The following is a 22,502-nucleotide window of genomic DNA, read 5'->3' as shown; positions in this document are numbered from 1 at the left end:
TGGAAAGATTAGATAACATAATTAGGTAAATCAGAAATAATTGTATATAACAAAGTATATAAAACAGAAAATCTTCTCCCCAACATTCCCTTCATTAAATTTTTAAGACACGATCTATGGAAGAGACAGTAGTCTTGTGGTGGTAGAGTGGACTGTATGATTTTATTATGCAGATGGCGTGTGTGTGTGCACATGTGCGTGGAATGCCATTTTTGAATAAGTTCTCCATGTAGAATGCTTCCTGCAAATACACAACTAACCTATTATACAGAGAATGTTTTTCTCGGCCTTTCTCAATTATGTTCAAGATTAATGTTGTTCAGATAAATTCTCTTAATTCCTCCTTACCTGTTTTTTCTCTTAAAATCCAGCAATCTGTTTCTTTAGGAATCTGGACCTTGTTTCTAGCCAGTTCCATTTCGGCTAAAGAGAAATTCAAAGAGAGGAGAAGCAGGAATTTCAGAATTCCGATCTCCAGATATTCGGAGGCAGGCAATGTCTCTTCCCATCCCTTCCTGTCCTCCTGCTAGAGAACAACCCTATGGGGGTGTAACATAAAGCTGCCTGCGCTCTGCTGACCAGGGAGGCTACTCCATCGAGGGCTGAGCTTTTCTACCTGCTCAGCCCCGCCCCCTGGGTGCTCTGGCCTCAAAGGAGCTGCTGCCGGGGACTGCTGCTGCTGAAGAACTGGTGCTGTTTATTGCTGCTTAGGATGTTTGTATGCTGTGATAAGGGGATGGATATGAGGAAGGCATCTGAGATAGGGCCAGGGATACCAGTCCTCTGGGGACGGGGGAGGTATGGCGGTGGGGCCTGGTTTAAAGGGAGAAGGTCACGGAGATGTGGAAAGGCTTGGTGCCCTTCTAACCTACGCCCCATCCCGAGGCACGCCGGTGTTGGAGCTAGGAAAAATCCTCCTTCGACACTGATGTTGTGCAATGCCAGGTCCATAAATAATAAGACCAGTATGCTGCATGATACTTTTATGGCAGCTAATATGGACCTGGTATGCGTGACCGAGACTTGGGTGAGGGAAGGAGAAACAGTTGCTCTTGGTGAGCTGACCCCCCCAGGTTATGCGGTCCTTCATCAGTCACGAACTGAGGGTCGGGGGGGAGGGGTGGCAATCCTTGTCTGGGAGGGTTTCTCCTTCAAGCCGCTTCCCGCCCCGAAGATCTCTGGCATTGATTGTGTGGGCCTGGTGTGGAATGCCGAGGAGAGTTTGGCTGTCTGCTTGGTGTACCGACCGCCCAGCGCACCAGCAGACGCCTTACCGCGCCTGCTAGAGGTGGTTGCTGGGTGGGCCTTGGAGTACCCCAGGTTGATGGTGCTGGGGGATTTCAATGCCCATGTAGATGATGCCACCTCGATACAGGCCACGGACCTGGTGTCAGCCATGGCAACACTGGGACTCTCCCAATTTGTATCGGCACCCACACATGAAGCAGGCCACACGCTAGATCTGATCTTCGGGATGGGATTGGATGTGGTTCTGGATAAAGTAGAGTTGGTGCCATGGTCAGACCACGCGGTTGTGAAGGCCCGGCTGGGCGTGCCACCCCCCTCCTGCAAGGGCGGTGAGCAAATTTATGCTCGCCCGCGGAGACTGATGGACCCAATTGGGTTCCAGAATGCTCTGCGGGAACCAATGCTCCACGGTGGTTCATTAGATGAGCTAGTGGAGGGCTGGCAAGTCCGGCTCTCTGAGGCCATCGATGAAATCGCCCCCCGTCGTCCTCTTCGCTGCCAGAATCGCCGGGCTCCTTGGTATACGGAGGAGCTGCGGCAACAGAAACGGGAGCTAAGACGACTTGAGCGCGTGTGGCGGCGATCTCGTGACGAGGAAGCAAGAACATCTTATAGGCTGTTTATGAAGTCCTATGAGATGGCGGTGAAAGCTGTGAAGAAAGAGTATTATGCAGCTTCCATCGCATCAGCTAGCTCTCGCCCAGCTAAATTATTTAATGTGGTCCGTTCATTGGTCTCCCAATCAGGTGGAGACCATCAAAAGTTGAATTTAGAGATAAGCTGTGAGGCTTTTGCGAGCTTTTTTACTGATAAGATCTTGCTTCTCTGCCGCGACTTACCAGCCACAGTTGATACAGTAAATGAACTAGAGGCCCCTTGGCCGTCTTCGGGACCCATATTAGATCATTTCAGCCCTCTTTTCGGGGAAGAGGTGGACAGGATTCTGCAGGTGGTACGGCCTACCACGTGCCCCTTGGACCCGTGCCCGTCATGGCTGGTGAAAGCCAGTGTTGACGGGCTTCGGAATTCCTTGGAGGCGATTATAAACCTGTCCTTGAGCTCTGGGGTTTTTCCCAAGGCGCTGAAGGAAGCTGTGGTACGGCCTCTTCTGAAGAAATCATCATTAGATCCTGCTGACCTGCTCAATTACCGACCAGTTTCCAACCTTCCGTTTTTGGGGAAGGTGATTGAGCGGGCGGCAGAGAAGCAACTGCAGAATTTCCTGAAGGAGACCTCAGCCCTAGACCCCTTCCAGTCTGGTTTCCGCCCGGGACATGGGGTCGAGACATTGTTGGTCGCCCTCACAGACGATCTCCGCAGACATCTGGATCAGGGCGGATCAGCACTGCTGATTTTGCTGGATCTGTCAGCAGCGTTTGATGCGGTCGATCATGAGCTTTTGACCCACCGCCTTGCCGATGTGGGGATTCAGGGGACAGCACTGCAGTGGCTGGTCTCCTTTCTCCACGATCGGGGACAGAGGGTGGCGCTCGGGGAGAGGGTGTCATCTCGTAGGCCACTGGTTTGTGGTGTGCCACAGGGAGCGATACTCTCTCCATTATTATTTAATATCTATATGCGCCCCCTCGCCCAGCTGGTGCGGAGTTTCGGGCTTGGGTGTCACCAATACGCGGATGACACCCAGCTTTATCTGTTGTTGGACGGGCAGCCTGGATCGGCCCCTGATGCCCTGGAGCGTGCTTTTGAGGCTGTGGCTGGTTGGTTGAGACAAAGTCGGCTGAAATTGAATCCCACGAAGACGGAGGTCCTGTATGTGGGTCGTGGGGAGATGGCTTTGGGACCCCGGCTTCCTACACTTGATGGGGCAGCACTTACACTGGCCCCGAGGGTTAGGAGCCTGGGGGTGATTCTGGATTCCTCCTTGAAGATGGAGGACCAGATCACTGCAGTTGCCAGGTCTTCCTTTTATTATCTTCGGCAGGCCAGGCAGCTTGCCCCTTATTTGTCTCCCCGTGACATGACTACAGTGGTCCAAGCAATGGTCACCTCTAGGTTGGATTACTGTAACGCGCTCTACGCTGGGCTTCCCATGGGCCTGATCCGGCGGTTACAGCTGGTACAGAATGCAGCAGCGCGGGTCATTGCTGGAGCACCGGTGTGGGAGCATATTACACCGGTGCTACGCCAGCTGCATTGGCTGCCAGTGGAGTACCGAATCAGGTTCAAGGTTTTGGTGTTAACCTACAAAGCCCTACGCGGACTGGGACCGACGTATCTGAGGGACCGTCTCTCACCATATGAGCCCCGGAGGACTCTCCGCTCTGGCGGAAAACATCTTTTAAGTGTCCCTGGCCCTAGGGAGGCCCGCCTGGCGTCGACCAGGGCCAGGGCCTTTTCAGTCCTGGCCCCGACCTGGTGGAATGCTCTGTCTTGCGAGACAAGGGCCCGGCAAGATTTGCTTGCATTTCGCCGGGCCTGTAAGACAGAGCTATTCCGCCAGGCATATGGCTAACGCCGGGCAGTGCCCGCCCCCCCCCCGTGAAGGGGGGGTTAAACCATCACCCCTATGCAAACACAGAGGCATGTATGAACCACTGGGCAGCATGAATTGTTATATTTAATGTTTTTAAATGTTTTTAAACATGTTTGTATTTGTTATCCGCCCTGAGCCTGCGAAAGCAGGGAGGGCGGAATATAAATATAATAATAAATTAAATTAAATTAAAACAGCTGCAAGGGTTGAAGTTACTAAAAGGTGCATTGATTTCTCTTCAAAAAGAAATGAAAGAAATTCTTCTTTTGAAAGAGAAAAAAAGGAAAATAACAGGAATGACTGAGTCTGAAAAAGTGACTCTTGGAAGAAGAAATCCCCCTCCCTGTAACAACACTATGCTAGATTGTAATTTATGCTTTTTTAAAAAAAAATAATAATGAACGACTAGTTTTTAAAAGATAGCAAATTTGCATCACTGTTCCCATCTGTAGTCCAAGTGATTTAATCCACTCGGCCACTTGAGAATTTTTGTATAATGTGTTGTTTGACTGAAAAATTACTCAGTAAAAAAGAAAAATCCAGGTCTTTACCTGTTTAACCCCCGCCCCCCGCAGTCATCTGCTTCCTTTTCCATGACTATTGGAGTTTTTTTTTCTTTTTTGTTCCCAGACTCTGTATTATTTTCCCCCCTCTAATTTGGCTTCAGTTTGATTTCTAGCACCTCTTGGTGTTATCAGTCTCTCCCTGCCGTGATTCCTCCAGATAGCTGACGCAGAGAGGAGGCTGCCCAGGCACGCAGCGGAGAAAAGTCTATCTTATCTCTATATTATACATGGGGGGGTTTAAGCCCACAGTTTGTGTTTATCGCTCTGGATCCTCGGTCACAGCTGGTTCTGTCACTTGGTGGGATAAGATTTTGCTCGCAAACACTGCATCAGCAGAAATAACACGCACCGTTGCTTCTGCTTTCTGGGGAGAAGCAGAGATTTCTCGAAAAGTAGGGCCTCGTGGTGGGAAGCTGACCTTTGCCTCCACTCCGGTATTTGGCTGTGGTCAGCGCCAGCCTGTCACTCCTAGGCACAGCAGTAAATAGTCCAGTAGCACCTTTAAGATTAACCAACGTTACGGTAGCATAAGCTTTCGAGAACCATAGTTCTCTTCGTCAGATGCACTGAGAGAACTGTGTTTCTGGAAAGCTTATGCTACTGTTAATCTTAAAGGTGCTACTGGACTCTTTACTACTTTGCTACTACAGACTAACATGGCTAACTCCTCTGGATCTACTCCTAGGCAGAGAAGCTGGCACTTCTTTGCCTTGCACTTGGACGAGTAATGGGCTATAGAGGGACAATGTCTGGCCAGACTCAAGCTCTGACGCATGTTTGTGAAGCGGTCCTTGGTCAACCCACCCGGGATTGTCATGGGTCCAGCTTTTTAGTTGGCATGGTGGAATAACAACAACAACAACAACAGCATTTGATTTATATACCACCCTTCAGGACAACTTAATGCCCACTCAGAGTGCTTTGCAGAGTGTGTTATTATTATCCCTACAACAATCACCCTGTGAGGTGGGTGGGGTTGAGAGCTCTGAGAGAGCTGTGACTGACCCAAGGTCACCCAGCTGGCTTCTAGCGGAGGAGTGGGGAATCAGATTAGAATCCTGCCACTCTTAACTACTACATCAAACTGGCTCTCTTGGAAATCCTCCTCTCTGATGGGCATCTCATATCATGTGATAGGTAGGCACTGGGTGGGCCCTGTAGAGCCTCATTTGTGTGGTGGCCTGATTTGTACCACCTCCCCTTTCTTCTTCTGGGGTGAAAGAATAGTGTAAATCAGGTCATCATGAATGCAAGGCCCCCCGTAGACCGCTAACTTGCACGCAGTGTTGCATGTTTGGTGGAAGGGTTTTGATAGTCCTTCACAAAACCTAGTGGACCAACTGCCCCCTTAGGGGTATGAATCGAACCTATCTTCCCCTTTAAATCCCCTGTTGTGGCTTCTTCTGTTTTACCTGAGGAGGAACACGCATGCTGGCTTTGCATTTGGGTTTAGGTGCGATCCAGTGACAACTTGAGCTGTGCAGATGATGAATGGTCGCCTGTGCTGTTAAAAATTATTTACATGCCCCCCCCCCCAGCAGCAGCTGCATATTTCTGCTCTTTTCCGATTTCTGTAGGCATTAGCTCGGGGAATTGATTCAATGTCGCTTAGCTCCTTCGAAATGTCACCGTTAGCATCGAAAAATTCCAAAGAACGGAGAAGCCGAAGAAGAAAAAAGAAATCCTCAGGGACAGAAGATTATGGGGAAGACCAAAAAGGTCTGAAATCTGAATCGGAAGATGGCCAGCGGAGGACGGTTAGTCTTTGCCTAGTATGACAAAGGGGAGACTTTGGTGAAAATCCCATTGGAAGTGGTTGTTGTGTGTGAGAATAAGAAAGCAATGATTCCCTAATGTGAAGGCGCAAGATTAAGACTGCCTAGAGCAATATATCTGCAGACTGCCTGCCCCACTCAGTCCATGAGAATCATCTACAGCAATTGGTCTGCAAGTATATTCTACATTACCTGAATCTTTTTCTTGTAGTACACAGATCTCTGGATTGCATAGGTAAATATGTGGGTAGGTTGTGAATGGAGGCACCCATTTTCTGCAGGTAGCCCTTCAATTGCCTGCCAACTCTGTGGCATTGCAAATTGAAGGGTAGCCCAATGCATAAGAACCCAGGACCAATGAATTCTTAAATGCTAAATTAACATAAAGAACATAACATCAGAAGAGCCCTGCTGGCTCAGATGAAACGGAGTGTGTTACATTGGCTCCTTTCCAGTCCTCTAGTAAAGGAAGATGTGAGGAAGAAACAGACTCCAATTGGTCCTTGATAGAGGTGGGCATGAACCGAACCTTGTCACGAACCGGGCCAGTTCACGGTTCGCGAACCAGTCGTTCGTGAGAGCTCATTTCTCACGAACCGTGATGAATTTCAGCCCAGTTCATTTGATTCGTATTTTGGTTCGTCACTGCACACAGCCTGGCCCAGATCAATCAGTTTCCTAGGCAACGGGGGGGGGCTCTCTGCAGATGTTCTGCTGACCTGGAAGTGATGTTTTCATGAACCAAATGAACTGGTTCACGAACTGGGGCAAGTTCATGAAAGTTTGTGGTTCGTGAAATGTAACGAACTACGAACCACATGGTTCAGAATTTTCCCAGTTTGTGCCCATCTCTAGCCCTGGCGCCTGCATTCAGATGTCACAGCAAACTGGAGTTTGATGGCTCATGAAACTGGGGGTGGGGAGGCTATGAGGGAGGGAGGGAGCTTGGCAAAAAGCCAGGTGGTGCCTGATCATCAACAACCCTCTGCGTGGTGTCTGAACACAGTAACACAAGCAAAGAAATGTGAGTAGCGACAATGTTATTGAACTTTCCAAGGATACTACAACAGGGAGCTGTAGTAACCCTCCTGTACTTGTTTTCTTTCATTCTGAGCATCTATCTTGCCTCTTCTTCAGACCCGCCAGTATGGGGCCTCTCCAATTAACAGGATTGGTCTGTGAAAAATCTTTGATACTTAATTGTTAGTGAGCTTACTTGCCGATTGCATTGAAAATATGCCACAGATAGAAACGGCCATGCCAAACAGATGACACCATGTGAGTGTGCGTGCACTCAGCTTCTCAGATCTATCCTGTTCTTAAGCGACACATGAATGGACTGTTTTGTTTCTTTCTTTGTTTTATTCCTTGAGAGCCTTTATTCTTTTTTTCCTGTTTAATTGAGTGGATTGCCTCTCTAATTACGAGATTGTTAGTGCCAAAGCAGCGGAGCAAGTTGCTTTGCTCTGAATGGGCTTTGGCATGCTAAGCGAAATGTCATTCTGGGCGTGGAAGAAAGCAACACATTTCTCAGCTTGTTCCTTTTACTGATGAGTTGGCTTTTCATTTTGCATTCTTGAATTTGTCATCTGCGCACACACACACGCACACACAATAAAACCATGGCAAGGCATGTGCTGAAGTGTACAATGCATCTTCCTTGCAAAGGGGTGGTTGGCACCTTTTGAGAAGAGCGTGATTGGGTCGTCTTCATGTCGATAAAGTCTGGCCTGCCTTATTGACGAAGGGAATCAGCGTCAAGAGGGTTTTATAAAATAGCTCAGATCAGAAATGTTTATTGTTACCTTCTGTGTTGTTGTTCCCTTCCATTTCTTCCCCCTCTTATTTCACAATACCAGTTGGGCCAGCTTATGCAGCAACTCTGGTTGCTAAAATCTCTCCATGCGGCACTGTTTGGGCAACCTCATGCCTACCAATGTGTGGATTACAACACTGTGAGAAATGATGGGATACATTTTACAGCAGTTTCCACAACTGGGGGAATTGCTTTCTCCAGCTATCATGGAAATTGCTGTGGTTGTGACCATATTGGCCGACACTTCTGTTTCTCCATCTGAGAAGTGGTTCGGACTATTAACGTAAATGGAGGAGGGAAAAAACACCTGTGAACCTGCCCACGAAATGCAGTAGATCAAGCAGGGAGATGCACAGTTTAGTGAGCACACACTTTGCATGTATAGATCTTGGTACCGTTGGTGCCTCAGTTTAAAGAATAGTGAGGGGAAAGGATCTCAGGGTTTTGCTAGAGCCTGGAGACAGCATGAAACTAGATAGGTTATTGATCTAATACCATTAATAGCAATTATTTGTGTTCATGCACAATGGCAAAAGCTGCATGAGATGGAGGCAGGTTTGACCTGCCATGAGTCACTCACTTGAAGGCCTCTGGTTGGGCCAGCACGGGCCGATAATATCACAAGTAGCAAAATGGTGGCGAAAACCTTTTTGGAGAAGAAGCAAATTTCGTAGCTGAGAATGTTTGCAAAAGTATGTGCAAAACAAGGACAGATTCACCCCCCTACCTGCCCCTTCCCAGTTGCCAGCACAGAGGTGATGGGGGAGCATAATTGTAGCACAGCTCACTTTGGGTGGCATTCCCTGGCCTGCTGCTCTCTGTCCATTCTCAAAGCAGTTTTTAAAAACAAACTAGATGCTGAACCATCTGAAGAAAATATGGTGGAAAAATGACTCATCTTCATAACTCCAAATAGCAGCAATACGTTCACGTCCTTTACCCTGTCTTCTTCCCCCTACTCCCCTTTCTCTTTTGGATCCTTCAAGACTGTCCTGGGTTTCACCTCTGGTTCACTGGAAAATTCGGTGAAGCGGAAGGCGAGTCATGGAAGTGTCTTCAGCTTCCGGTTGCGTGGCAGGGATATTGGCTCCGAAGCGGACTTTGCTGACGATGACATTAGCACCGCCGGGGAAAGCGAAAGCCAGCGTGGATCCTTATTAGTCCCAAGGAATGGGAGGCGCCTGAGCGTGCAGAGTCAAATGAGCCATAGTTCTCCCAATTGCACACTCAACGGCAAGCGGAACTCCTCGGTGGACTGCAATGGTGTGGTGTCGCTCATCGGAGGCGGAGGAAGTCCAGATCCAACTTCTCCAACAGACAACCTGTTGTCCCCAGTTATGGTGGAGAAAGTTGGAGCTGGTGATTCGGTGAGTTCACTTTTCTTTTTTGTGTCGAAGTCGAGCTCTTGTCATGACCTGTCAATCCACATGTAGCCCATCAGTCACATGTTGGGGCTGCCAGCCTCTTGACAATTGCTTCCCCAGTTTTGCAAGCTTCCAGAAAATCAGGGCATTTACTAACCTTTCTATTCATGACTGATGTGCTTTGTATGGCTTGATAAATCAGATACTGTGTAGGGTTTGATCTCGTGTACACTTATGGTTCTTTGCCAGACAATGAAATGTTTCTGTCATTGGTGGCAGTGGAGAGTGCTCTCAAGTCATAGATGACTTATGATGACCCTTGGTGACATTTTCATGGCAAGAGACTAACTAAAGGTGGTTTGCCATTGCCTGCCTCTGCAACCCTGGTTTTTGTTGGAGGTCTCCCATCCAATTTACTAACCAAGGCTGACCCTGCTTAGCTTCTGAGATATAACGAGAACAGGCTCACATGGGCTATCCAGGTCAGGGCGCTTCGGTCCTTGGGCATTTAGAATTAAATAAGAATCCCAGTGGCCCATTATCCTCAAAGACACAAAAATATACCCCCTGCTGAATACAAAACTTGGCTCCACAAAGAGATCTTGGTTGGGATGATGGCACTTGAGTCAGTGGGGCTATGGCTCGAAAATGCCCTCAAGCCTTACTTGGAATATTTAGGAAGGCCAAATATGCCCCAGTGAGGGCCAAGGATGTGGCCAATGAAAAATTGTTGTCGTGGGTTGTTCCAGGGTACTTGTTTGTCTGACCTGGTTCCTTCCTTCTCATCCTCCTGAGTAGGATTGCCAGCCAGTAGGAGACTGGGGAGGGAACCATCATGACATCATATCTGGGCTGAACCTGGAAGTGGCATCACACCATATGGTTTTACCATAGAGTTTCTGCTGAATACTAGAGTGGCATGCCATCATTTATGGGTTTGCCCCAGAAATGATGTTACCCCATTGACGTGAATGTTTTTTTTCTTACTTCACCCCCCCCCAACATCCTTCCAAGCAGGAGTCAGAAAATGGCTGCTCCTTTATTATGGAAATATAAGCGGGGAAAAGGGGTTAGGGCAGTGCAGTTAATAGTAAGCTCTAACGGGACTGTGAGCCACTTCTGCCCTTCTTCACCTTTTGTTTTGAACCTTTCCTGTTTATTTAAACTTCATGTGAATTGCGACGGAGTGGAACCACTCAAGCTCTGCCTGTATCCGGCATAACCTTTTCCTTCAAATGCCAACTGTGAAGTGTGCTGCTTATGAACGATCCTTTATTTATTTGTGTATTCATTAATACAGTCTCGGAACCACGTCTGCTGAACATTAGCAGCTTAGTGGTTCTTCGTTTTGCTCATTTACAGTTGTTGTTCCTCTGAGCTAAGCATGGGGCTCTCGACTCCCACTTCAGTCGGCGGGAGATGAGAACACTTATTATTAACAAAGAGGTATTGGTTTAAATCCCATCAAGGGATCTTCCCTTGGTATTGGCCCGTGTGGTGCTTTATTAGTTTCAGGCGCCGAAATGACAAAAGAACCTCTGCCAAGGCTTCTCCTTTGATGCTACTTTCTGCTTTAAAAAAAAAAGAAGTAAAGTCTGTTCAAAATTAGCTGGAGTGGGCAGCCATTGGAAAACACTCTTGGCACCTCCGTGGTCGTCTAGGAAATCTCACCGAGGCGCTATAGCAACAGATGCTCATTTTGACGAAGCAGAGGGAAGGATGCTCTTGCTTCTGCAAAGCAGGTTTGGAATTTAATCTGTCGTGGCCACGCAAAATGAACTCGAAACGAAATGGATGTAAGGCTGTGGCCTTGTAGAGTCAGATTTTTGAGAAAGATTCCAGCGTTGAGACTAAACTGTGATGCAACTCAGCGTTGAATTGTGTTAAGGTCTGCACTTTCTTAAAAGGAAGCAAAATCGTTTATAGTCAAAAGTTTTATCTGCTCTGGGTATGCATCATTATTATTCAAGCTGGGCCATCATAGCTTCCTCCAAAATATCCTGGGAATGCAGAAAAGGCACCGAGGATTCTTTATTAGAGATTTCTAACACCCTTCCTTGCTGAAATCCCAGTTATCAGAATTCCCTGGGAACAGGAAAAGACAGTTAAATATGGCAAGCTGTTTCTATACCTCAGACTTCTTACGGTTGTTTTTTTCATTGTTTAGTATTTGGAAGCAAATTACATTTGTTTACAGATAGTCCCATCTGGTTGCTAGAGAGCTAGAGTTCGAAGCCCTCTTCTCCATAAATGAGAGAAGATGACTGCTTTCATCTTAACTAGTCCTGCAAGTCGGCAGAAGTCGGTAGATGGTCACTGTGTGCTTATCGTGCTTACTGCAAGAAACACAGAGGAAAGGAGAAGCATTATGGACAATTATGTAAGAGCGGAAGAGAAAGATAACTTCGAAGTGGGGCTAATCTTAGTGAAACCAACCTTAGCCCTTTGGGGGATTCGCTCAATGTAACGGTATTGATCTAACTTGGGGCTTTTTTTTCTGGGAAAAGAGGTGGTGGAACTCAGTGCATTGCCCTCGGAGAAAATGGTCACATGACTGGTGGCCCCGCCCCCTGATCTCCAGACAGAGGGGAGTTGAGATTGCCCTCCGCGCAGCCGAGCAGCACGGAGGGCAATCTCAACTCCCCTCTGTCTGGAGATCAGGGGGCGGGGCCACCAGCCGTGTGACCATTTTCAAGAGGTTCCAGAACTCCGTTCCACCGCGTTCCTGCTGAAAAAAAGCCCTGATCTCACTCATGTATGATATATCGGATTCTCTCTCTTGAGCAGGAGAACGAAGAGGGTTTCCAGTTCGGCAAGCCATCTAGACACATTCGTTTTCTACGGCCAAGTGCAAGGAACTATCACAGGCTACAAAGCATAAAAAAAAATGCATACTATGACAGAAGGGAAGTCTTCTTATTGCTATACAGCGTCTGCACTCAGATGAATGTACCTTCCTTAGTTCCCTAACATTAAAAAAAACCCCAACCAGTCAGGGTCCAGAATAATCTATGTGAGGGTGGATTTGGACATGATGAATAATACGGGAATGCTACCAAAAATGGCAGCCCTGAGTTCCACTCTCCTCTCACATAATGCAGAATATTGGAAACAAGCGTCGTGGGATCATGTTACTCGTGTCTCTGCCGTCATCGGTGGGGAGCCTGTTTTCTGTTGCTGGGGTAGAAAAATGCACGATGGGATGATCTTGCATTGGGTTGGACCCAGACTACTTTTTTATTCAGTTTTGCCTGATTCCTTTTCATGTTACCACTGCTGCCACATACGGGTTTTGTCTGTGCAGATCCAATGATCCTCAACATAGCCTTTTTGACCGTCTAAAAGAACAAATTTCTCCCTTTTTCACCAGTGAAAAAGCTGGTTAGATCCAACCCCATTATACATTTTCATTGGTACCCATTATAAAAGAAAGGAGGGAGAATTAACTTTATGTTGCAGTCTTGACAAACGGTTCTGTGTCCTTTGTCATGTTCTTTAAAGAAGATACCTATAATATCTTCATTGTAAGCATGCATCTGCCTTCAGAACATTTATTGGAGCCCCGTGGCGCAGGGTGGTAAGCCGCAGTACTGCAGCCCAAGCTCTGCTCACAACCTGAGTTCGATCCTGGCGGAAGCTGGGTTCAGGTAGCCAGCTCAAGGTTGACTCAGCCTTCCATCCTTCCGAGGTCAGTAAAATGAGTACCCAGTTTCCTGGGGGTAAAGTGTAGATGAAGGCAATGGCAAATCACCCAATAACAAAGTCTGCCAAGAAAACGTTATGATGCAACGTCCCCCCATGGGTCAGTAATGACTTGGTGCTTGCACCCTTACCTACCTTTTAATGAAAGCATTGTAGCAGCCTGAATAGCCCAGATTAGCTGGATCTCATCACAGTTTGGAAGTTAAGCAGGGCTCACCATGGTTAGTATGTGGATGAAAAACCACCAAAGAAAACCAGGGTTGCTATGCAGAGAAACCACCTCTATCTCTTGCCTTGAAAACCCCTTGAGGGATTATCATAATTCGGTTGAGACTTGATGGTACTTAATTATTATTATAGTTTCAGGTGGGTAGCCATGTTGGTCTTTAGTGGAAGAGCAAGTTTCGAGTTCAGTAACACCTTAAAATCTAGTTGGCCTTTAAGGTGCTACTGGACCTGAATCTTGCTTAATTATTATTATATTATATTAATAAAGGCATTGTTATTTGACCATGTGAATTTTGTTTCAGTGGTCTAATACTAGGGTTCTTATGAGATGGAGAATTTCTTTTTCCAAAATTCACTTTTTTTCATCTAGCTATTGATTCTTCTTATTCTTTCTTTTCTCTTTTAAGAACAGGATTTCTTTGTCATTTCTCTTTGAAGAGAAAACGAGGTGCCCTTTTGTAACTTCAGCACTTATAGTTGTTTTAAATTATACACCCCGGGGTGGGGTGGTGCTTAAGCAGGAAGATAGGAAGGATTTGGGAAGACATTGCCTGCCTCTGAGCATTTACAGAGTGAAAATTTGAACTTTTAAAATAATAATAACAACATCCAGTTTATATACCGCCTTTCAGGACAGCTTAGTGCCCACTCAGAGCGGTTTACAAATTGTCTTATTATTATCCTCACGGCAATTAACCTGTGAGGTGGGTGCGGCTGAGAGAGCTCTGAAAGAGTTGTGACTGACCCTAAGTCACCCAGCTGGCTTCATGCAGAGGAGTAGGGAATCAAACCCGGTTCTCCAGATTAGAGTCCTGCCGCTCTTAACCACTATACCAAACTGGCTCTCAAGGTGTCTTATTATTATCCTCACAACAATCACCCTGTGAGGTAGGTGGGGCTGAGAGAGCTCCGAGAAGCTGTGACTGACCCAAGGTCACCCAGCTGGCTTCAGGCAGAGGAGTGGGGAATTAAACCTGCCGACTCCAGATTAGAGTCTTAACCTCTACACCAAACTAGTGTTTAGAACCTCTCATCCTGCCCCTCCTCTCTGCAGATTTCTCTTTGATCAGAAAGGAATTGGTTAGAAACTGACCTCAAATTCCTAAATGGAGGGAAAGAAAAGGATTTCTGGACTTCAGAGAGAGATAGAGTAAAGCGAAATTAAGAGAATTTCTTTTAACAACCCTCGCTAACAGAACCTGATTTTAGCTCAGATTAGTAAAATGAACCCAGAGTTGGCTTCCATTCGGAGACCATGTGTGGCATATTCTTGACTCGTCCGATGTGGATCCATCTATATACTGATAGTTAGGACAGAACTTCACTGCTCTTCCCAGTGACCACATATGTTTGGTTGGCGTGGTGCCTACTCCCAAGCTGTTCTTCATGCTTGGTGTGGAGATCATTTCCAAGCCGCCGTGTAATTAAGTAGTTGAACAGCTTCAGTTTTGTCAGGAGTACTGCCTGCTTCCTCCCTTGCATAAAGGACTTGTAGGAGTCAGATCTATTCCTACCGACATCGCACCTGTTGGAATTCGTATGTCAGTGAAAAACATTTGCAAAGGTCAAGACAGGAAAACAAAAAATCTCAGGCCTGCCAAAATGGACAGATGAAAATGTTCAGCATGCAGGAAAGTTCCAGCAAAATTACCTATGGAACAAACATGCTGTGATGTTTAGCCTTTTTCCCTCTGCAGTTGGCTTGTCTGTGGGTTTCTCAGGGGGGTTCTATACGTCCAAATCGGAGATCGGTGGACAGCATTAAGATGGGGCAAGCTGAGCTGTGAGTATCATTCTGTTTCTCACCAGGACAGGATGCTTTATTGGGGATCTGAGGCTGGCTAAGGCTGCATCTACACAATTACACACAGTCTTTCTACATGAGACATCTGACAGTTGAAGAACATTTCTCGGGAGATGCAATGTTAGCCAGGAAGCATAGTTTAAAAGGACAGAGCTGGCGTCAGGGCAAAGGCGTTGCTCTACACTGGAGCTGTGTGATGGGACTGTGAAATGCCAGAAGGGAAACTTCTGCCCATTAGAACCTCTCTAGGTCCAATTCTGGCTCTGGAAGGCAGCTCCAGCCCATTTCCATTCCTCGCTGTCCTCTGGTTGTGATCCCACACATTTTTAGACTGGAGAGGTGAAATTGACAGAGCCTTTGGGGAGGCGAAGATAAAATTAACAAACCCTCTGAGGAGCGATCTCCGCCAGCTCTGCCTTTTTAAACTATGCTTCCCAGCTAACATTGTATCTCCCTACACTTGATGAACACGCACCAAGGCATCTTGTGTAGAGAGATTCAAAGTCCTTGTGCTCATTAGGGAACCAACACGATGACTTTGTATCACACGTGGGATGAGAGTTTTGTGCATCCAAGATACATACTGACTCTTTTCCATTTGCAGCCGCAGCATGTCGGGGAAAGCGGCTGCAATGTCCTCCGTCACCGCCTGCTGTTTTTGTGTCCTCGAACTACTCTATGGACTTGCTATTGGCTTGGCTGTGAAACTTAACATGTGGTCATATAAGTAATGTGATTTTGACAACAGAGAAAATAGGAGCTCTGCAGGGATGCAAAAACAGCTGTGGGGGTGGGGCTAAAGCCACTTCTCCCTGCATGCTGTGGTCACAAACTGAAAAGAGCCAGTGTGCATCTGGGAAGCATAAAACTTCCATTGCACGTGTGATACAAAGTCACACGAACCCCCGAAGGTGTCTTATAATGAACCAATCCATCAAGGTCGATATTGCCTACTCAGGTTGGCAGCAGTTTTCAGGATTTCCAGTCGAGGCCTTTCACATCATCCGCTGATTGGTCCTTTTATGTTGGGAATTACTTGGAACTGAACCTGACCCTTCTGCATGCAAAAGCAGAGGCTCTGTTGCTGAGCTGTGGACTCTCCCCAGTGAATACGAAGCTTCTGTAACGTGTAAATGGAGCCTAAGACTTTCTCCACCGAGGGAATAATGCTGATTTCACTGTAAACTGAGTAAGACTTGCAGCTACTGTAGCCGTTGCCACCGAATTTCAACAAAGCAAACTTGCAAGGAAAGCACAAAGGGAGAGGAAGTTCAAAGGCAGCAAGGAGAACGTGGATCAGAATCAGCAACCTTTCTGGGAGGTGGTGGTCCACAGAGCCATAGCTGCCACTCAGCATTCCCTAGATGTGATGTTATTCTGGCATGTAACAGTCTGTATTTCAGTCGAGGACTCAGTCACGTTTGTGCTAGCATTTTCTTAGACCTATTGCTTACACTCTGGCCTCTCTAAGCCCTCGCCCTTATACTTAAAGAGATCCTCACTCTATGTGGTAAATTAAAACGGTACCAGTACCAAAATGTAGCTTGTAGGCTGCATGTACTCTGTCTTCTCTCCGTATTCTTAATAGCAAGCTCTCAGAAGAGAGATTCGCTGTATGGTGCTATAGATCCTCATTTATATGTAAATTGCAGAACAATATATTTGTCCCCATAAGATTAAGACAAATCAAGTGGGAAACATTTACAATCAAAACAGAGAGGGAAAGCTGTCATCCACCAATGCAATCCCCGGGAGTATATTTATTTCTCCTCCAGTTTCTTGACCGTTTTCCTTGTCTGGATTTTGTAAATAACAACAACAACAACCAACAACATTCTATTTATATACCACCCTTCAGGACAACTTAATGCCCACTCAGAGTGGTTTACAAAGTATGTCTCAGAAGCTAAGCAAGGGTCGGCCTTGGTTAGTAATTGGATGGGAGACCTCCAGTGAAGACCAGGGTTGCAGAGGCAGGCAATGGCAAACCACCTTTGTTAGTCTGTTGCCATGAAAACCCCACCAGAGGTTGCCATAAGTTAGCTGAAGCTTCTGAGATGTGATGAGATCATGCTCTCCTGGGCTATCCAGGTCAGGGCACTTAGAAGGTGTCCTCCACCACTATCCTCCCTACTGTCATGTCCTCCACCACTATCAACCAACCTGTGTCTTGAAGTCTGCCCAGGGTGCCTTCCTTCAGAAACCAGCCCTCACAGAGGTTTGGGTGGTAGGGATGCTGGGAAGGCCATTTTTGTCTCTTGTCTCTTCTCTTGACTTTGGAACTCCCTCCCTCGAGTTGAGTACAGCTGTTTCCCTAAAGGCCTTCCAGATGGCTTTGAAGAGATGCCCTTTCTGAAAGGCCTTTGAATTAGACCTTAGAAATGGCATGGCAAGGATTGCAGCACGAGTGGGATACTGACATGTTGATTTTTTTAGTTATTGAGTTTTAATGTGTTTTTACTGATTTTTATTGCATTTATTGTTTTTTTTAAAATTATTTTTGTGTTGTAAACCACTTGGGGCCTTTTTGTTGAAAGGTTGACTATAAATAAACAAATTGAAGCAAAATGCAGCCACCTTGCTGAAGCAAAGCAAGTCTGTGCCTGTAACATCAACAACAACCTTGGATTTATATACTACCCTTCAGGACAACTTAACACCCACTCAAACCAGTTTACAAAGAGTGTTGTTGTTATCCTCATGACAATCACCCTGTGAGATGGATGGGGCTGAGAGAGCTCTGAGAAGCTGTGGCTGACCCAAGGTCACCCAGCTGGCTTCAAGCGGAGGAGTGGGGAATCAAACCCGGTTCTCCAGATTAGAGTCCTGCCGCTCTTAACTGCGACACCAAACTGGCTCTCCTGGGAACCTCTTGAGGTTCATAATGAAAGTCAGGCACAATGTGAATGTAATGAACTAGCTAATAAATCAGTAAATGGAGTAATGTCCTACAGATCTCACAGTAAGAATGGCCAAGGTTATGTTCAGTCATATGAACAGTGTGGTGTCACCATCAGACCCCCCAGTGAAGCCCACAGAGTCAGCAATTGTATGAAGCATAAACAAGAACAAAAATACGCTGATCTGAAGGGTAGGGAACTAGCCCTTCAGGCTTTTGACAGGCAACGGTTGTGCTGCCTGGTTTGTGGCATTGCTTCAGCCCAGAGAAGATTTTGCAATAGCATTATTTGCAGATGACATATTTGCATTTTGCAGTCAGTCGCAAATCTTTAGTGCTGTGGCTCTCCTTTTCGCATCTATTCCTAGACGTTTTCAGAGAGGACAGAGCACATTGGAAGTACATTGACATGTTTAAAGTGGCTCTGACAGGCAATAGAACTCTAGAGTAGAAGAGCCTTTAAGCCAATTCACACAATAATTTCGACACATCAGGAGACAGGTTTAAGTTATTCATTGGTTGTGCCTTTCTCTTGCTTTCTTGGATGGCACAATACTTTTTATGGTGTCTTCCTTTGGGGCCGAGGTACAAATGAGCAAAGAGCTGGTGGTGGCATTCCGTAAATACATCCATGATGTTGGCTTATTGATCGCTGGGTTTATGTGGAATTTCCAGCGCGCCAGCCAGATTCTCCCTCAATTGAGAAGACTACTCGGTTTGGGAAGACTCCTACATGAGTCTGTGCAAGCATTTGTCTCCTCTATGGCTGAGAAATCACTGTGTGGTATTCACAGTCCATTGAGAGCAAAGCTGCAGCTGGCCCCTAGAGGTAGAAGACTCGCCTGCCTCGCTTCTCAGGAACAGAAATTGGATCGTGCTTTAGCTGAAGATGTGCAAATAATCGCTGTTATTATAACTCAGTTTATCCGGGCTTGTTATCGGGGGGAAGAAATGTAAAAGAGAACCAGAGAGACATATTTCACTCTAATTTCCTTCCAACTTCATCTGGAGTGAACTTTGAACTGAATGGGGGGAGGAATAACCCCCAAAAGTAATTTTGAGAAAAGTTTAATATTTTTTTTAATTTAATACTCTTGACAAAACTGGAAACTATTTAATTTTGTTCATTAAAAATATTAGTTGTTGAGATTTGTTAAGAGCTGCACATTGCAAAATGTTCATTGTCAGTGAAGAAAAAAATTAATCCACAAAGAGACCTGTTTATTAAAGTAATGAGAATGATTATGAACAACAATGAATGCCATTCAGTGAATTCCTTTCTGAATATTGTCCTTAATTGCCATTTGTGTTGCCTTTAATTGCCATATTGCCTTCAATAGCCTATAGAGTTGGGTCCCTTTCTCCTATAAGACTGAAATTGGGCAAGGGGAACCCTTGAATTAGTAATGCAATTCCTAGAGAGAAATGTCCAAAATTGGGTGTCAAGCAAAGAACATGCAGCTGGATGTGTTTCCCATCCCAACCAATGGAAACAAAAATAAATGTATTAACAGAATCAATGGGAATAATAACGAACAAAATGAAAGCAAACCTGAACAGGGCTATGAAGTTTTCCCTCCCCTGGCTAAAACATTCTCCCCTCCTCTGATGTATTCTCACAACAACCTGTGAAGTAGGTTAGGTTGACAGTTCCCAGGAAAGCTTGCAAAAACGATCAGGTGTTCTCCATGTGAAAAAAGTCACTTGTAGCTTGGCTCATAGTGACTCCAGACCTGAGAATCTCTTTCCCACTGGTGATTCAGTTTCTAAACCCAAGGTTCTGCCTTTTACAAGTGCAACAAATGAAAACTGATAAGCAAGTACAAATGTCTGGCTATTTAGAAACTGGACGTGTGTCAAGTTAAAGTGGATGTGTTTGTCTAAACAGACCACTCCATCGGAAGAAGTGAGCAAGAAGCACCTTTTGTCTCCCCAGCGCCTTTCGGTGGATCACGCAGAGGAGCATTTTCAAAGGCAGCGAGCTGTCAGCGCCGTCAGTATCATTACCAGCGCCATGGAAGGTAAGTTGCCTTCTTTGAGCTGAACCGCATTCTATGTACGATCAGAAAATCTGTGATGGCATAAAAGGGGGGTGCCACCTAAAGATGCCGCTCCAGAGTGCCTCTGCATCTCCCTGCCTTCCCCCACAGGAGCCAGAGCCGCTAATATGCTGCCTTCCCTCCTTGAAACACAGCATGGCAAACCACACGTGGACAGTGATAAAAAATGAAATCCTGCCCTCAAGTCATAATTCATGGCAACCCCAGGTGGAGTTTTCATGGCAAGAGGTAGTTTGCCATTGCCCGCCTTTGCAACCCTGGTCTTCGTTGGAGGTCTCCCAGCCAATTGCTAACCAAGGCCAACCCTGCTGAGCGTCTGAGATCTGACGAGATCTGGCTCTTCTGAAGTGCTTCTCAAACTCTCACACGATTGTGAGAGTTCAGGAAACTAGATTGGCCATGCAAGGTATACCCTGCTGTATTGAAAGGTGCCTGGGGAATGGAAGAGAGCAGTGCCAGCGGATGGTCTGATTCGGATTATACCATTCGGCTTATACCGAATCAGACCGTTATACTGTATAATAGCCTGCCTTGTACGTTGGGACATCAAGGTTAGTCTTGTATTGTCTGTTCAGACAGGCAGAAGCCCTCTAGGATCTTTTCTCATTACTTACTACCTGGAAGGCACAGGAAGGCATCGCTGCCCCTGAAAATCTGCCACCTGCCTCATTTTGCCTCATTATAGAGATGGCCCTGCAGAGCATCTTATTTTTATTTATTTATATTTAATTTATATTCCGCCCTCCCCACGTCAGCAGGCTCAGGGCGGATCACAACCAAGTTTAAAAACATATTTCATCATATATACAATTTAAAATCATAAAACATCCTAATACATAGATTAAAATACATGTAAACATCTTCGTGAAAGGCGCTGTCTTTGGGCAATCCCCAGACAGTTGAAAGTCCCAGCCTATATTGACGGGTAATGCCAGGTTAGTGAAAACGTTGCTGAAAGGTGAAGCACCGGGGAGCATGGTCCCGATCCAAGGTAGGAGAAAGCCTCCAGGGCAGTCCAGCAAGAAGCGCCGAGTCAGAAGCCACTCTAGTAAGGAAAGAGGTGGGAAGAAACAGGACAGGGATAGGAGCCGTCAGCATTAAAATGCATCTGACGAAGAGAGCTGTGGTTCTCGAAAGCCTATGCTACAATAAAGCTGGTTAGTCTTAAAGGTGCTACTGGACTCTTGTTATTTTGCAACTACAGACTAATATGGCTAACTTCTCTGGATCTATGAGCATTAAAAGGATAAGGCAAGAGCTGGCATTTGAGTCCCCATGTGGCAAGAAAGAGGACACTTCTAATATTCATTTGCATCTCCCAGAGTAGAAAAGGGTTTCAGGAAGAAGTAACTTCTTGTTCCCTATTCTGAAGATTGTAACAGAGGCCCAGTCTGGGTCATCAGGAGTCAACTGTAGCCTATAGGGGACAAAGCTCCCACGTATTCCACTGCACTATCCAGACAAACTGCTGGTTAAAGGTTAAAGGCATCCCATACAGAAGCCCCTTCAACCAGCATTTTGGGGACAAAAAGATCTCCCAGCATCCTGCTTTTACATGACTCAGTTGAGTTTTTTTCAGTGGTTACCATTTTGGCATTACCACCTCATGAACTGGGAAGGGGCGCTAGATAACGGTAAAGGTAGTCCCCTTTGCAAGCACCAAGTCATTACTGACCCATAGGGGGGATGTCGCATCACAACATTTTCTTGGCAGACTTTTTGTTATTGGGTGATTTGCCATTGTCTTCCCTGGTCATCTACACTTTACCTCCAGGAAACTGGGTACTCATTTTACCGACCTTGGAAGGATGGAAGGCTGAGTCAACCTTGAGTTGGCTATTTGAACCTGGCTTCTGCCAGGATTGAACTCAGGTCACGAGCAGAGCTTCGACAGCAGTACTGCAGCTTACGCCACGGGGCTCTACATACCATCTTCTCCATATGTGCGTTTACCATTTTGTGCAAATAGGGTAACACACATATCTGCCAACTTCAGTATGCACAGATACATGCATTCAAAAATCAGGGCTTTGCGTGTACCAAAGTTGGAAAATACACATTCTCCTGTTTGCACAAAACAATGGACACATGTACCAAGAGGTTCATGCTTAGCGTGCTCTCCCGGTACATGAGTCAGGAACGTCAAAATAATGACTGAAAAGGTCCCATCTAAGAATGGCATTATAGTTAAGTTTTACAGTTCTCTATCCATCATCATCATCATAACAACAACAATAGCAGCAGCAGAAGCAGCAGTGTGCTTATATACTGACTTTCTGAACAAATTAGTGCCCCTCTCAGAGTGGTGAACAATGTTAGTGTTATTATTATCCCCACAATACAGCTGGGGAGCTGGGGGTAAGAGGAGCAGCTTACCCAAGGCCATCTGCAGAGCTCATAGCAAGAGTGGGATTCAAACCAGCAGAGTGCTGCTTTTCATCCCAACCACTTCGCCACTATGCTACAGCAGCTCTCAGTGTTATTATCATCCCCATAATACAGCTGGGGAGCTGGGGGTAAGAGGAGCGGCTGACTCAAGGCCGCCT

At 46.2% G+C, this 22,502-nt stretch overlaps 1 protein-coding gene across 2 annotated transcripts in view; it reads left to right on the top strand.

Annotated features, from left to right (window-relative positions):
• The window catches only part of SCN5A (sodium voltage-gated channel alpha subunit 5), a 306,477-nt gene that overhangs the window by 104,922 nt on the left and 179,053 nt on the right, over positions 1-22,502 (top strand). For both annotated transcript variants that reach the window (XM_054990894.1, XM_054990895.1), the window contains exons 10-12: positions 5,886-6,065; positions 8,886-9,266; positions 19,785-19,917. In XM_054990894.1, the coding sequence (XP_054846869.1) occupies positions 5,886-6,065; positions 8,886-9,266; positions 19,785-19,917 (694 nt within the window). The remainder of the gene's footprint in view (positions 1-5,885; positions 6,066-8,885; positions 9,267-19,784; positions 19,918-22,502) is intronic.

Source organism: Eublepharis macularius, chromosome 11 (genome assembly GCF_028583425.1).
Source record: "Eublepharis macularius isolate TG4126 chromosome 11, MPM_Emac_v1.0, whole genome shotgun sequence".
In the NCBI taxonomy this organism is placed as follows: Eukaryota; Metazoa; Chordata; class Lepidosauria; order Squamata; family Eublepharidae; genus Eublepharis; species Eublepharis macularius.
The sequence above is the reverse complement of the archived record's forward strand: the minus strand, read 5'-3'. Positions and strand labels throughout refer to the sequence as shown.